At 46.4% G+C, this 15,496-nt stretch overlaps 1 protein-coding gene across 2 annotated transcripts; it reads left to right on the forward strand.

Moving 5' to 3' along the window:
- The first annotated feature begins 993 nt into the window (after positions 1–993).
- On the forward strand, positions 994–15,294 carry ANKDD1A (ankyrin repeat and death domain containing 1A). Of its 2 annotated transcripts, none has more exons than XM_038184800.2 (15): positions 994–1,185; positions 4,140–4,243; positions 4,905–5,003; positions 5,579–5,677; positions 6,168–6,272; positions 6,883–6,981; positions 7,423–7,521; positions 8,507–8,605; positions 9,131–9,229; positions 9,469–9,567; positions 10,536–10,634; positions 11,750–11,845; positions 13,227–13,428; positions 13,839–13,970; positions 14,356–15,294. In XM_038184800.2, exons 1-15 carry the CDS (start codon positions 1,152–1,154, stop codon positions 14,415–14,417), a joined length of 1,527 nt encoding a protein of 508 aa, XP_038040728.2. In that variant the 5' UTR covers positions 994–1,151; the 3' UTR covers positions 14,418–15,294. The 2 variants fall into 2 exon arrangements, with proteins under 2 accessions (XP_038040728.2, XP_038040729.2); XM_038184801.2 differs by lacking the exon at positions 994–1,185 and adding an exon at positions 1,314–2,021.
- Positions 15,295–15,496: the final 202 nt, after the last annotated feature.

A 15,496-nucleotide genomic window follows, 5' to 3' on the forward strand; every position in this document is an offset into this window, starting at 1 on the left:
TCCTGAGGAACAGCCACCAGCTGTTGACACATCCCACAGAACACTCGTGTGCCACATTTACCCCAAAAATTAGATATGGCAAGAAAGCTGTGAGGGTCAGACCCGCTTCAGAGACCTTCTACAGGCTAAATTGAAATGGCTGTGGCAGAAAGAGCAGCTCCCACGTAGCTTCAGGTGAGAAGTGCTGCCAGAGCAGTCACTGCCTGGCACTTGTGAAAAGGCAGCAGCATCTCTCCACCATTCTGCATGGTGGTGGGACATCACTGACAGGACAAGCACCCAGCTTTGTGGTTTCTTGGTACTCACCCACAAATCGGCTGCTTTGGGCCCTGGTTTTTTTCCACTTACCTCAGACCTTTGCAAGACAGATCTGATCCTTTCCCAGCCTCAGCTCAACCAGTGCCCGCTTGCTTCCTCCTAGAATTATCAAAATGGAAAACAAAATCAAAGACAAAACCAGAATGGATGTTGAAATAGGATAATATTAACTAAAAACCTGGGTGAAGAGCATTTTTACCCCCTTCTGCACCTGCTGCTGTGCCTCGGCCATGTGGTGAGAGCCCCCAGAAAGTGCCAACCCTAAACCTTACTTTCAGATAAAATAAAGCAACCTACCCCATGTTTTCCACAGAATAGAAACCCTCTGCCCCCAAATCAGCTTGGAAACAGAATTTAACCACCCACAGCCCCAAAGTGAAGGCACTGAATCACCCTGAGGTAGCAGGCGGCACTGGCTGAAGTAGCGATCATGCGGCACCCTGACTGAAGCATCGGTAGTAGGATTTGCCCCTTGAAGTCATCCTAAAACGTCATATTTTAAATATAAATACATAAATACAATAAATATAAAGCAAGGATTTAAGAAACGCTGCCTGCTGACCCAAGGCCCCCTTCCTCTCTCCCTGTCACGACAAAGCGAATGGGTATGGGCCGGCTGGCCGCTCTGCTGCATGGTGCACCCCCCCAACCCGCGGCGCGAGTGGAAAAGCATCTTTATTGCATTTTATTTCTCTTTAAACACCACTTAAAACAGCCGCTCGGCGGCGGCGTGGCAGCAACACTCGGCCCGCCCGTCAGGCGGCGGAGCCCCGGCCCTCAGCCCGCCCGGGAGGCGGTGGTGGTGGCGGCGGAGGGCGGCTCGGGGCCGCGGCATGGGGGATGAGCTGGCCTCGGAGGCCGACACCCGTGAGTGGGGTCCCGGTGGGGAGGAGGTGGCAGACGCCGTGAGGGGGGGGGATTGAAGGCGGCGACACCGACCCCGGCCTCCCCGGGCCCGCTGCCGCCCTCCGGGGGGCGGCTGAGGTGGGAGGGGGGCTCCCGAGGGGTCCCTGCGGGTGCCCCTCACGGAGCTGCCGGCCCTATGCCGGCGGTGGTTTTAGGAGCAATTTAAACCCAGCTCGAATTCCCCTCAGCTATCGCCCCCCACCTCCTGGGAATAAATGGTGTAAAGATTAATAAAACGTGCGGCTCCCTTCAGAAATAAGCGGGGTGGGTGTGGAGGAATGGAGATGGCTTTAGCCCCCCCAGCGCCCAGGTAACACCAGTGCTCCCAGTTTGGCCTCTCGGCCTCCAGTCACCGGTGTTCCTGGGGTGTCTTTGTGTCCCGCAGGCTCTGGTGGAGCCCAGCAGGTGCTTTTAGCACGTTTCTGTGCATTCGTTTCTTCCCCTTTGCTGCCTTTTAAAATCTCTTATGTAATGCAGTGCCTGCGAGCTGGTGCATTGCACCGAGCAGGAAGCATTTAAATTGTGCTCGGCGTTGTTTGGGATAAACGAATCCATATTCATTACCACGGGATATGAAATACCCCAAAATCCAAGCTTGAAAGAGTGAGAGGAGCTGCTAAATACGTACCAAAACGTTTCTTATCGGTGGGTGTGTGGCACGTTGAGGAGCGCACCTGCATTTACAGGGCTCATTTCCACAGTGTGGGCGCTAAGGAGGAAGCCCGGCCCGTTGAGGTGTTTCCCATATGTCGCTGAAAACAAACAAATTTCAGCTTCTACACCCTGAGCGATGAAAGGTTTGTTATTGCATCGTGGCAGGTGGATGAAAGAATAAGTCAAGTGACGGTTCGGCTTCTCCTGGCAGGGCTGCTGGGGTTTTGTGGGCTCATAAAACACAGGAACGCGTTTCTGCCACCTGGAGAGATGTGATATTTGCTTAACCAAGACCTAGAGTTTACTCTACAGAATGGAGATAAGCACATGGAAGTCGTGTGTAGACATTGGTATTAATAATTTGTGTAAACTCCACATATTTCCAGGTTTTCTCTCAAATTAACTTTCTCTGCTGCCCTAGTAATCCACAGTAGGGTTGCCTTTTTTTCTGCACTCTCCAGAGAGATATGGGGTAGTGCTATTTAGACAGAAAATCTCTTGTTTATCCTCTGAAAGTGATGGGACAGGGACAATAAAATGTTTTGATGGCTTTTTATGGCTTGTGGCTAGTGTCTAGTTGATAACATTTTCTCAGTATTAATGAAGTGTTATGCCTGTAGGTTTGCAGCCCCATAGAATTAGCAGAAGATGTTCACAAGTGGATTATGCATCAGATAATGCTAAGGCAGAGGCTTATCCTTATCTAGATCAGCAGTGAAGCAAGTGGAATTACTTGGATTTACGCAGCTGAGAACCTGCCTGGCATCGTTTGCCTTTCAGCATCCTCCGACTTCATCCATACAGATGAACTATCTGAGCAAAACCGTCCCCGCCTAGGCCAGCTCTTTGCCTCTGCTGAGTCTTCTGGGGGTTGATTTTTGGTGAGGGCAGGCAGCCTGCTTGCTCCTGCAATCCTCGGGCTGTGGGAACCTGTGGAGAGCAGAGCTGCTTGAGGCTTGTTTTGCCTGAGCGTAAGCAGAATGAATTTGCTGATGCTCTGCGTTTGCAGTGTGAATTTGGATTTGGTATTCAGTGCAGTACTCGTAGCTGTTCACCTGTGAGGACCTTCTCACAGGCAGGGACACCTTTTGTGTTACAGAGCAAAGGACAGAGGCCAGGTGTGCTCACAGACATTGACAATCCTGTGCAATCCTGTAAGGAATCGAGAAGTGCTTATAAAGACAAGGTTTGAAAGTGAGGATGAGGTGTGTGTGGCAGCAGCAAGAGTGTGATTGAAGAGTCATGTATAGACTTATGTTTGGCTTAAAACACGAACAGATTTGGTTGACGCAAGCATGTATTCTTCACCGGGGAGAAAACAAATGAAGGTTGCTTTGATTCCCCACTACACTCAAACTGCAGCCTGAGATCTGGAGAAGAATAGAAGGGAGCAGAGTGTCTGTGCCAGCTCTCCAGCAGGATGTGACAGGCTGAGGGTCCTACTCAATCCCTTCTCTAAAGAATTCCCCAAAAGCATTAGGGCAGAGGCAGAGTCCAACAAAGACTGGCAGCAGCCTTGCCAAAAACCTTGAGAGCCTCCCTGTCAGGCCGCAGCAGGCCCAGAATCGCGTTGCCCTCATTTCTTGGCAGGAAGGTTTGTTCGATCAAGGAGAAGATTGCTGAGGCAAGGCCCAGCATGGAGAGTAAACACCCTTAAATTGTGCCTAGCTGTGCAGGACAAATACTGCCATTTGTGTAAATTATGTGCAAGAACTGCCACAGTCTATTAAGAGATGCAACACTAATCACAGCCAGACTGGAGGTTGTGTGCTGCTCGGCTGATTTGGCTCACAAGGCAGCAGGACCACATGTAAGGGCATCTTTGTAGAGCAGCAGGGTGTAAATGGAGGGATGGAGAGAAGGGTCTATGCCTTTTGCTGGAGTCCTCACACCAGCTCTGGGCCTTGGCAGATAACAGACCTCAAATCAAAAGGTTTGAGGGCAGAAAGACCTCACATCAAAAGCTTTTGGGGCTAGAACAAATCCATGCAAACAGGGGACACTGAATTAGAAGAGAATCTGATAGAACAGGAGGAGCACTGATGTGGCACAGGGGTGCTCAGGGAAGGGGAGACAGTGGGAGAAGACGAATCCAGCAGGCATGCTAGCATTAATAGGGCTGAGTTTCTTCCTGGGAGAATATTTCTGCAGTCTGCCTTCCCTGAAGCCACTGGGGCTGGCGAGCTGAAGGGGAGGTTTGTTGGGGCATGCTGCTCCGTGCCTGCTCTGTTTTAATGCCAGCTCTTCTGTCTCTGCTGCAGTGCTTCATTCAGAGAAGGAGTTCCATGATGCAGCAAAGCGCAATGACACGGCCAGGATGGAGGAGCTCATCAAGAGAGGGGTCGACATCAGAGCCAAAAATAACGTGAGTCTTAGGTTTTCCCACCTCCAAGCTGCAGGAAGCGCTGAGGGTGTGTTTGAGAACTGCAGCTCCGAAACACTACCCTCCTCATTAGCTGCTCAATCGGCCGAGGCTTTAAAATACACTTCCCAGTGCCAAATAGGGCCTGTGGCAACTGGGCAGTTTCACAACACTCTGAAACTCAGAGCTTTGGCATCTGGGCCAGACTGGGAAGTTGCAAGCACCAAGGAAGGATAATAATTCATGGTTCCCAGTGGAACCAGTGTGCCAGATACACGTGGCTGCAGCGACTGGCTTTGATTTGGCTGTCTCTGTATGCCGAGGCTGTGGGACTGATTAGCTCCTGGTGCAGGTTTCCCAGTGTTCATCAGTAGGGTCCTGGAAATATGGGTTTGCACCAATCCATCCATCCATGGGCAATGATACTTCACACTCCTGTGCTGTCGCTGTGGTCCCTAACTTCAATTTCTGAGCAGAAGGTGACTAGCAGAGGTCACTGCCTGACAGCAGAGAAAGAAGAAAGAGGGCTATGGCCAAAGAAAACCCAGTATGGTGCGGGGAATTCTGGCTCCCTGGATGGCAGATTTGGGTTTGCAGGGAGGGTGGTGGATACACGTGCATTGTGCATACATCAGCTTCGCCTCTCTCCTTCCTTCTCCTCCAGACAGACCGAACTGCCCTGCACTGGGCCGCGGGAGCAGGGAACGTGGACGCTGTGCGACTGCTCCTGGACCACGACGTGCCGGTGGATGACGAAGACAGTGTATGAAGGCAGATCTCCCTTGTCTGTTCTGTAAATGTGTTGTGTGTTGGGAGAGTGCTGAGGGCTGGGTGCTGGGTTAGGGGCTGCACCTTAGTCCTGAGGGGGTGGCACAAGGTATTGCAGTACTTGGGAAGCTGTGACCTCCCTGCAAAGAAGGTGCAGTGACTTTTTGGAGCAAGCCGGGTTTTAGGGTGCCTCTGTGCATTGTCTTTTGGCCTTTTCCCTGCATGCACAGTGACCAGGAAGTATTCTGGGAGAATGTGAGGCTTTATGTATAGCACAGGGATGCTTGGCTTCTTCTGGTCACGTTGGTGAGGGTTGTAGGAAGACCATGACAGCCTGCAAGATCTCTCTTGCCTGAAACCATTGACTAGGAAGTGGAAGATAAGAGGCAGGTCTCTGCTCTGCTGCTGAGACCATCGGTGGCAGGAATAATAGTAATTGAAGAAACTGGCGGCTAAAAAAAGAGAGAGAAATAAAGGTATTTGGGAAGCTTCGTGAGCAGCTTCCCTCCGGGGTGAGGATGGTGGTGGTTTGCAGTTTAGTTACCAGTATTTCTCTTCTCTTCTGCCCAGTTTGGAATGAATGCCCTCCTCCTGTCTGCATGGTTCGGCCACCTCCGCGTCCTGCATATCCTCGTCAATGCTGGGGCAAAGATTAACTGTGTCAATAAGGTGAGAGAATCGCCGTACCTGGGTTCATCATGCAGAGCCAGAGAGAGGTTTACCTATTAGCTAAAGTAATCGTGTGTGACAGCATCTGCTGCAGGGGCTGCCATCTGCACTTCTGCCTCGTAGGGTGACCTTGGGTGAGGTCATCTTCACCTCCAGGCCTAGATTTATTCCTAAAACAGTTGTGATAATTGTAGCTACAGGGATGTACAGGGCTTCCTCAGCTCACATTTGGGCAGTGCTGCCATGGAAGGTGTTAGAGAACTACTAAATGGGTTTAGGAAATCAGAAGTCCATGCATTTTAAAATAAACCTTGGTTGAAATGAGCATTAATACTTAAGAGTCATAACGTGCTGTCTGCAGCACGAACTAGTTTAGCCCTGGAGGTGCAGGGAGACATCCCATCACTTTGCTAACCAGAATAGGTTGTTAGAAGAGCCTGTCCTGCAGCCTTTGACTTGCTAAACAAACTGGCCTTTATCTCCTCTCCAGCACGGCAGGGGCCTCCTGCACTGTGCGGCTCAGAGGGGACACATCCAGGTGATGGAGTTCATCATGGAGGACCTGGAGGACGTGCATGTGGATAAGACAGACAAGGTGGGAAGGCTCTTCACATGTTTATTTCGCTAGATCTCATCTTGCTTTGCTGAGCTGAGCAGGAATGTTGCCCTTTCTTATAACCAAGGGTAACCCTCTCCCAGCATATTCCAGAATTGGCTGATCTGTTCCTGAAGGCAACGTAGGAACACACTTGTGTTGCTAAATGAAGCAACACAAGATCTGCCTTTCCACAGAAGTGGTTTTGACTCAGTTGGTAACTCGAGTCTCAGATATTAATTACCTTTTTTTATCCCTGGTTGCTATTAGTAAACTTTTAATCATCCTCTATTTATGTGAAATTCACACTGAAAAGATCTCCTTTCCCATGTTTTGTTAGAGTGCTTGGGGTTGTTAGCACCAGTGGGTTAGCACCAGTCTGTTCAGCTTATTTTGTTAGGTTTGTTTAAAGTAACTCAGAATGAAAGTTAACTGCAGAATAAAAGTTAACTGATTTTGAAGTGTAGCACTTTTCCCCTCTGTGGACACGAACTGTGCTGAGCAACAGGGTTATTGCCAAAGGCATTATTGTATTGCTGGCAGCACATGATGTGATCTTGTGCTTTCTGAGACTTGCTTGGAATGCATTTCTTTCTGTTTCTTTTCAAAGATGGACAAGACAGCGTTTCACCTGGCTGCAGAGTATGGGCAGCTGGAAGTGGTGGAGTTCCTGATTCGCCAGGGTTGTTCTCACAATGCTAAAGACGAGGTATGAGCATAAGAACAAGGGAATATAAAGTCCAAGGATCAGAGGATGTGAGAGTCAGGCATGGGATACCAAATGAGGCCAGTGCAGGTTGTCAGTGATTGTACCTGGTTGTGGTATGTCAGGGCTTTTCTTCCTCATCCACCTGCAACCCATTTGCGCCTCAGTCCGTGTAGGATTTCTCTCCAGGACTTTTCAGGCAGATAAATGGCCAGCCAGGTGGGCCATGCTGTGGTTTAAGGTAGCCGGGTTTCTTGCCTCCCTGCTGCTCCTATTACAGGACTGTTTCAGACTATTACTACTGGTTACAACCTCCTCTTCAGTCACCCTGGGTATCCTCTGTGCAAAAGTGTCTTGTATGAACACTCAGTCCAGTGATACATATCTATGCATGAAGTGTGTATATACATATATATATATGTAAGAAGTGGTGTTTCCTTTCAGGAAAATAATACAGCATTGCATTTAGCTGCTAAAAACGGACATCTCTCAGTGCTGCAGAAGATTGTAGATATCGGGGTGGACCTTGATGAGAAGAACTTAGTAAGTACATTTAAACAAATTGAAAAGCACATCAATACTGCTCTTTCTCTCTCTAGAAATACTCTCCTGCCATAGTCGTCAGGCTAAATGGTTACTATTGAGGTTTAGAAGGTAGCTGATTTTATCTAAAATGTATGTTTATAAATGGAGGTTAAACTTGCAGAGTATCAGTGAAAAGCAACATCCTTCTTGAACTAATATCCAATTCTAAAGTGTCTCATTTTCTTCTTACTGTACCTGCAGAGCTACCTTATCACTCTATTATCTCAGTTTTTCTCCCTGACCCTTGTACATTCAAGTGCTTAAATGGTTATTGAATGTGTTTTAAACTAAACTTCAGTGTGCTTTATAGTATTGACTTAGCCACTGAACATATGGCCCTTCTGTTTGAGATCTCTCTTTGAGAGATCCGCTTCAAAAAAATCTGTGGCTAGAACACAGTTAATGACTTAGATAGCAAATATTGGCTTAGTAAAGTATTTATTCCACAGCACACTCCCAATTAAGTGTATCAGCAATTTTTTTTTTAGTCTTATTTGGGTACAGTCCTTGCAAAATATATTTGATTGTCACTAAGACCTGGAAGAAAATGGAAACTACCTACTTTGGTAACTGGTAGTATTTGTTACCCCAGAATAGCTGCCCTGTGTATAAGAGCAGCAATTAACATGAGATTAATTCACTTAGGAATTCTGCTGGTTTCTGTTTTCTTGTAAAGAAATGAGCTCCCTCAGAAGGGGGGAGCAGTGGTTGAGAGCTAGGGGTTTCCAGTTCTGCATTTGTCTGTCTCTGAGATACTCTGGGGAAATAGTTTGTCTTCAGTGCCCATGTGAAATCAATTGGATATCTCTGGCCCTCAGTGTTGGTATTTTAACGTGGATTTGGAAGATGGGGTAGAGGCTTGCTGGATCTCCTTTATCTTGGCCTTGCCTACAGAAGAGCTGCGTGCCTCCTTCTTTGCCTCTCTCATCCTGCCTTGTTCCAGGAAGGACTCACAGCTTTGCACCTGGCTGCTGAGGGTGGGCACTGTGACTGCGTGAAGCTGCTCTTGGAAGTAGGTGCCGATGTCAATACCCAAACCCAGGTGAGCTCTGTGGAGGTAACTCCTTTCCCAAATGCTTTCTCTAGCGTGGCCACAGCACCTGTGGTGCCTGTGCAGCCGTGTGGGAGCAGTCAGCAGCTTGTGCAGGGTTAGCTTCAAGCTTTTAGTCACTTAAGTCTCCAGCAAGAGCCTTGAGGTCCCAGAGGCTAGTCCCACTCTGTAGATTCCTTTCCACTCCCGATGCCACCATGACAGGGCACTTGGAGAAACGTCTTAGATTTGGGAAAATCTAAATTTCCTAGCTGGAAGAAATAGAGAAAAAAAAAATAGAGCAGGAAGTGCAGAGGAAAAACCACACAGCTTTGTATGAAGAGGTGGGTGAAGCTGCCCTGGGACCAGGGGGCTGTGGAGATGATGAAGTTGCCAGTTCTGGGGCATGGGGCTGGTGCAGGAGGGAAGCAGGGATATCTCTGGGGGGATATCTCAGGGATATCTCTGCATAGTCTGTAACAGCTACAGCTTCTGAGAGGAAGCCCTAATATTTGTCTCTTCTGATATGCCTCTCAGAAGAAAATGAACTGCCTTCATTATGCAGCACTGCATGGTTACGTGGAGATCGCCAGGACCCTTTTGGATGCAGGAGCCCACATAGATGCTGTTAACCATGTAAGTAAGTCCCACTCCTTGCTCTCATCACTTCCTAATAAGCAAAGCCGGTTTGTGGAGCTTTACAAGAGCACAAAACAACTCTGCAAGGACCAGTGCTGCTGTGGGGTCTGTGCTTATGGGGAAATATCCCTAGTTCTCCCCGAGTCCAGGTTTGCAGCTGTCTTACTGTGGACATTGTAGGCACAGCACAGTCTTTTTGGTGAGCTCTTCCTAAGCACAGCATCTTCTTTCCACAGCAAAACGCGTCAGCGACCCATATTGCAGTGCTGCAGAACTTCCCAGCAATGGTGAAACTCTTCATCGATGCGGAGTGTGACCTTGACATTCCAGATAATGTAAGCCTGCAGCTCCTGTTTTTTTGTCTTTGAAACGTGAGTCCATTTTGTGGAGGATTTGATCACCTTAGGGACAGGATTAAAGAGGAGTGCTTTAAAATGGGGAGAAGCTGGGAGCACGACTAAGGAAACATGAAGCCTGTGAAATGATTTTGAGTGTTGCAGTGAGGTCATCGCTTGATAGCTCTCAGCACATGGGCTGTGCCATGTCCCTGGGACCTGTGTACAGAGACATTGCATAAGCAGACTCTCTCCTCCCTGCTGGAGTCAGATGGGAAAAAATTCAGGCCAAAAGATATTCTGCAAAATGTTTTGGAGACAGAGAATGGGAAGCAAGCCCTGGAGGTAGCTGGTTGTCTTGCCAGATTTTAATTCTGTGAATGAGTGGCTTTGTTAACAAATTTGTAGCTTATTTGTAACGTTTTGGTTAATTTTCTTCTTTTTTTGTGGTGATGTTCTCTCTTCATGCCACCATAAAATTGCCACATATTGTGTTTGATTTTAATTTTTTTTCACTGAATAATCCCTAAATGCGTACAGATTACAATGCATCCAAATTAAACAGGCCCTGTGTCCCCAGAACAAAGAATTGGCACAGACCCTTTCTTGCCTTGGCCAAGCTATCTGCCTACAGAAAACGTTTAAATAACAAAAAATGTTTTATTCCTATAAGTGACCCCAGGGATCTTTATGGCACTGAAGAGCTTCCTTCTTCAGACTGAAGTGTTATCAGAAACCACTCAGTGCTGGTGCTAGTACAGGGACAAACCAGTTCTGCTCAGCCCGAGGAACCCAGCTCCAGTTCAACGTTGGAGTTTGCTTGGCCTTCAGCTGAAAAAGGGAGGGAGGGGAATGAGGGCAGAGCTGACTGTGTTCTTCCAAAGCTTCCTTCTGGTATTGTTCTGCCCTATTTTCCAGCCTCACACTTGTCCCCTCTGAAGTTTAATCCTTTCACCCTCCTTCTGCAGAGGCAGCAGACCTCGCTCCACATCGCTGCAGAGCACGGCAGGCAGGACATTGCCGAGATGATTCTCATTGCAGGAGTCAATCTGAAGCTGACAGACAAGGTAATTGTCTCTGTGGGTTGAACAGATTCCACAGGGGTACGGAGGGAAAATAGAGACGGTCTTTACTGTTGTTTTTCCTAATTTTCAAGAAAGGCTACTGATAATATTAAAATCTGGGAATTTCCAGGTCTTGAAACAGCACAGAGTAGGTTATTTTGATGTGTTTTCCAGTAAGGAGGTGGCTGGTTCTTAGGAAGACAGAAAACAGTTCATGCAATGAGCAAACTTTTTTCCCAAAGTTGCTCCAGTTCCTGCTACTTCTGCTTTTGCTATTGCATACAATAATAACAAAGATATTATAGAGTAATGACAAATAATATACCACAGGGATCACGGAGCATGTTTTAATAGGTAAAAAGTATCTGGATAGTATAAATCTGGCACCAGGGTCCAGGATTTCTGTCCCTGAAATGAGAAAAAGGAACTCTAGAGGAATCATGCATGTTGTGTGCAGCCTGAAAGCCCCGTAGATGCCTGGAAAATATCGAAGTGGCTTGAGCAGAGATTAACGTAGTGTCTGCCATTTGCACCTGGGTTAAAGCACATGCAGACTCAAATATTAATATATATCCATCAGTTCATCCAAAATTGTGTTCACGTAAGGAGTGCAGTTACATTTTCATGGTCCTATCAGCTTCTCCTAGGAGACCATTTCTAATCATGCATATGTGGATCCTATAAAGTTAATGAGGCTGCATAAATCACTTCAGCTTCATGTGTCAGCAAACCTGCTGTGCAGAAGGCTATAAAAGGCCTAGGATTGCAGCACTGAGCTGGTCCTTTGAAGATTCCACGTTCCTGGGTGCCTGAAAGCACACTGCAATCCCCCTGGGGGTCACAGGATGTGGCAGCCACTGCTGCCCATCTGACAGCCCCCCCATGGCAGCAGAGGAGATGCTGCAGAGCCTGGAAAATGACTCTCTGTGTCCTGCACACAGTAGCTTGAAGTTAATGCACATCTGAGACAATGTTTGCAGGTAGAAAATAGAGGTACAGCTAGGTACAACGCTCAATGGGCTGTGCTGCCTGCTGTTAGACTGCCAGGTGGGCATGAAGATTGAGCCTCCTGAGCATGCAAGGTCTTTTCCAGCTCATTTTTCCCCTTCTAATTGCAGCAAGGAAAAACATCTTTGGATGTCGCTGCCCGAGGCAATCACATCAACGTGGCAGACATGATTATCAAAGCCGATCGGTTTTACAAGTGGGAAAAGGTGAGCAGCGTATATCGCCATCTCCTGTGTTTTACAGGGTAGATGTAGCTTATCCTCTCCCCTGAGATTCCACATTACCAACTGCAAAATGACATCCTGACCTCAACTTTCATTTTAGATAAACAAAAGCCCTCACCATGTCAACTGCAGCTACTTAAGACACTCCTTATTTTTTAGAAAAAAAAGCCTCTGTTGTTAAAAGCCTCAGGCTGTGCTGAAGGGAACAGGGATTTTCAAAGATTCTTTGGCAGTTGTTCCAAAAGCCCTGTAGAAGAGGGTGTGGTATCATTATTTCTTTTTCCCAGAAGGAGAAAATTAAGCTCTGAGCATGGAAATGCTTGGGCTGAGGTCACCAACTGTGACCTTGGAGGTTTCAGCAGCAGAGAGGAGGCAGCTCACCTCTAATCTCCCATGAGCCGAGTGATCATTTCTTGTTGGAGTCATACAACCAACTTCCTTCTCAAACTTCCCCCCAGCTGGGGCTGTTCCTCTTGTGTTTCCCTGAGTGGCACAGCAGTGTCTCCAGCACATAGGGTGCAGCTGCTCATCTGCCTTAACCCCTGAACTGAAACCCTACCTACCCCAAGCCTGTGTCCAACACGATCTGAGCAGAGGGCACAACACAAGCACAGCCAAACACCTCATTCCTTGTGTTTATAGGACTTTGTGCATCCCCCAATACCAGGAAAGACAGTAGTCTAGAGGGGAAGGAAAGGAAGGTGGCACACAGCATTACTTCTGAGGCTGGGCCTGTATCAGGGCCTTGCACGGGCTTCCCAGACAGCCCTAGGCAGAGTCATTTAGCCTCTTTGCAGTCTGGCATGTGAAGGAGGTGTGTGAAGGTTAATTAAATGATTCTGCATACAAGTCCCTGATAAAAGGCACTGTAGAAACGCAAATTGTGATTCGAATGGGCTTCCACAGCAAAGCTGCTATTAACAGATTTGTTAACACACATGGTTAGAGTGAAAAAGACAATAGAAGAAATGTTTCACACCAGAATGAACTCACAGCGACCTGCAGAGCTGAGGATGTGGGAGATAGCAGAACGACAGGTACAGAGGACAGAGGAGGTCTCATTAACACCAGCAGGGCACGTGCAGGTCTCAGTCCAGGAAGCACGATGATGGGCTGATAATCAGTAACACTGACACAACAGAGCATTGCTGTCCCAGCTGCACTGAGATCAGCAGCCAAGGAAACAAGGCAGACCTAGAGCAGATAAACTGCATCTTGTTCTCATGTTAATCTCCTCACTGCCAGCAGGAAAACTCGATTACAGCCTAAAAGCAGCAGGACACTTCAAGTTGAATCTCACACAAAAGACCGTGATAAGAATTCTGCAGCATCTCACACTGAAACTCCTGTTCTGGCTTTGCAGGACAACCTGAACAGTGACTCTGACTCCTGGGTGGCAAAGCACTTGACCTTTAAGCAAGACCACAGGGTGGAAACGCAGCACATTCGCTCAGTAATGTGGAGATTAGCTACTAAATACCTCAAACCTGGTGAATGGAAGAAGCTGGCACATTTCTGGAAATTCACTGATGCACACATTAGAGCCATTGAACAACAATGGACAGGTATAAGACATTACACAGGTATTTTTCATACTTCACGCATAATCCTCTTTAGAACTTCATGGATACCTTAGCACGTTCAGAGTTTTGGAAGCAGATCACCGCTGGTGATCTGTCGGTCACCACAGGGGATCCTGTAGTTTGCACAATGCGAGCGAGGAACCATGCTCTGAAGGTGGAAATTCTGTATTGACATAAAAGGTTGTCTGACAAGCCCAAGTTCATCCATTGCCCGTTCCATCAAGTGGAATATTAATCTACCAATCAGACCACAACCAGGAATTAAGCCAGAATGTACTTCAGAGCTTCATGGTAAAATCCAAAGCATAGGGGTACCCAAACTCAGCAACTCAGCATCTCTAGAGCTATGGGCTGCGATGTGCAGGATTTGATTTGTGGCTTCATTTTGCCAGGTACTAAAAGCTACAGAGAGCATGGCCACAGGATGTTGCTTATCTGGCTTCATGGTGTGATCACAGCAGGAGAAAATCCAATCAAGGGATTGTATGAAGGTCTTGTGGGCATTGGAAGAAGGGATTTGGCTGGTAATGCTTTTGGCTTCCTTTGAATAGCACACACTAAGCACTAGCTGAATTCTGTTGTTTTACAACATACAGAAAAAAACTTGAAAGAAACCAATTCACATGAGCTCAAAGGTACTCCACCCTGTCCCACCCCCTTACTACCACTCTATACATCATTTCTCTTCCCTTTTTTTGGTAAATTAACACATCCTTCCACAGCTTTAAGCCTTCTCTGCAGCAGGATATTTAACAGAGGACAATAACCAGTAAAAACAGATCAAAGAGTTATCCTTTAGTAAACCTACAGCACCACTGAATGGTGTTATAAGATATAACAAGATATAAAACAAGATGTGTAAGATATTCCCACCCCTTAGAACTGAGAACATTCTCTCCTCTTTTACAGAAAGCATTCGGAAAAAAGCAAATGCAGACTCTGCTTCTCCACGGAAGTGCACAGCCATGTAAAACTGAAGGGTAGTAGTGGTTCCTTCACTGATGTGTCATCAGTTGTCTTAAGAGCTACAAGAGAAACACTTGCTCTGTCACTTACCAGAAGGCAGCTGTAACTTAAGGGCTTCTCATCATAAAAAGCTGGTGTCATTGCTGCTTCCTTCCTGGTCTGAAACTACAAGGATATCAGCAAACAGTAGCAGTCTAAAATGCCTCTTTAAAGAGAAGTGAGATTTTATTGGCTCTTCTCTATGTTCTCAATACTGTAATAAGAACTAAGTCTCACTTGCCATAATGTGACCGAGTACCAGGATATACTACAAGATTTTATTGTAACTTGTTTGCAGTGTATTTTTGTATATGAATTTTTAACTGTCAATTTTATAAGCTTTTGTTTACAGGAATGTTCTTTACATACCTTTTTTGCCTCTTTTTTTTTTTGTCTACCATGCGTATCTTAGATTTGTTTTTAACTTTCCTCCTAACTTGGGAGTTTGTTCAGCCAAGTCAAGGCAACTACTTGATCCTTAAGGACTGTGATCTTTAAAGAAAAAATGTATATCACTGTAATATTTATAAATCAAGTGAGTAATTTCTTTAATCCCTAGGTTGCCACTTGAAAATCTCCTTTACCTTAGAACATAGATAGCTCCACTCATCTAAGAGTAAGAGTGAACTTAAGGCTACCTGAAGGCTGATATTCTTGTCCACAGCACTGCTGTGTGGATTTTACTGTTTCAACTCAGAGGTTACCAGTGGTTATTTTACACAGCCTATGATAAGGACATACAATTTTCATAAACACCAATTTGTCTTTTAAGTTTTTGTAGTTTTAGTGTTTCAAGGGAAAAATAATATCTGTATTTCAATAAATCAAAATTCTAAGGTTAAATTTGCACATTGTGTCTTAGTCTTTATTAAAAACATTGACTAATTCTTACTCAAAGCTAACCCAGTGCAACCTTACAGCTATAACTGTTCGATACAAGAGGCAAATTCAAACAGAAGGTACCTTTTAAGTGTTTTTTTTTTTTTTTTTAAAGTATCTGTGGAGGCAAACCAGGACTGTAGTAAGCTACACTACTGTTCTCTTG

The sequence above is a fragment of the Anas platyrhynchos genome, chromosome 11, assembly GCF_047663525.1.
Source record: "Anas platyrhynchos isolate ZD024472 breed Pekin duck chromosome 11, IASCAAS_PekinDuck_T2T, whole genome shotgun sequence".
NCBI classification, from domain to species: domain Eukaryota; kingdom Metazoa; phylum Chordata; class Aves; order Anseriformes; family Anatidae; genus Anas; species Anas platyrhynchos.

What these genes read in the sequence shown, in the direction of transcription:
- ANKDD1A (XM_038184800.2), top strand. Translation starts at nt 1,152, where the DNA reads ATGGGGGATGAGCTGGCCTCGGAGGCCGACACCC. An exon ending in ACATCAGAGCCAAAAATAAC is followed by an intron (nt 4,244 to 4,904) that starts GTGAGTCTTAGG and finishes CTTCTCCTCCAG; the next exon opens with ACAGACCGAACTGCCCTGCA. An exon ending in ATGTCAATACCCAAACCCAG is followed by an intron (nt 8,606 to 9,130) that starts GTGAGCTCTGTG and finishes TATGCCTCTCAG; the next exon opens with AAGAAAATGAACTGCCTTCA.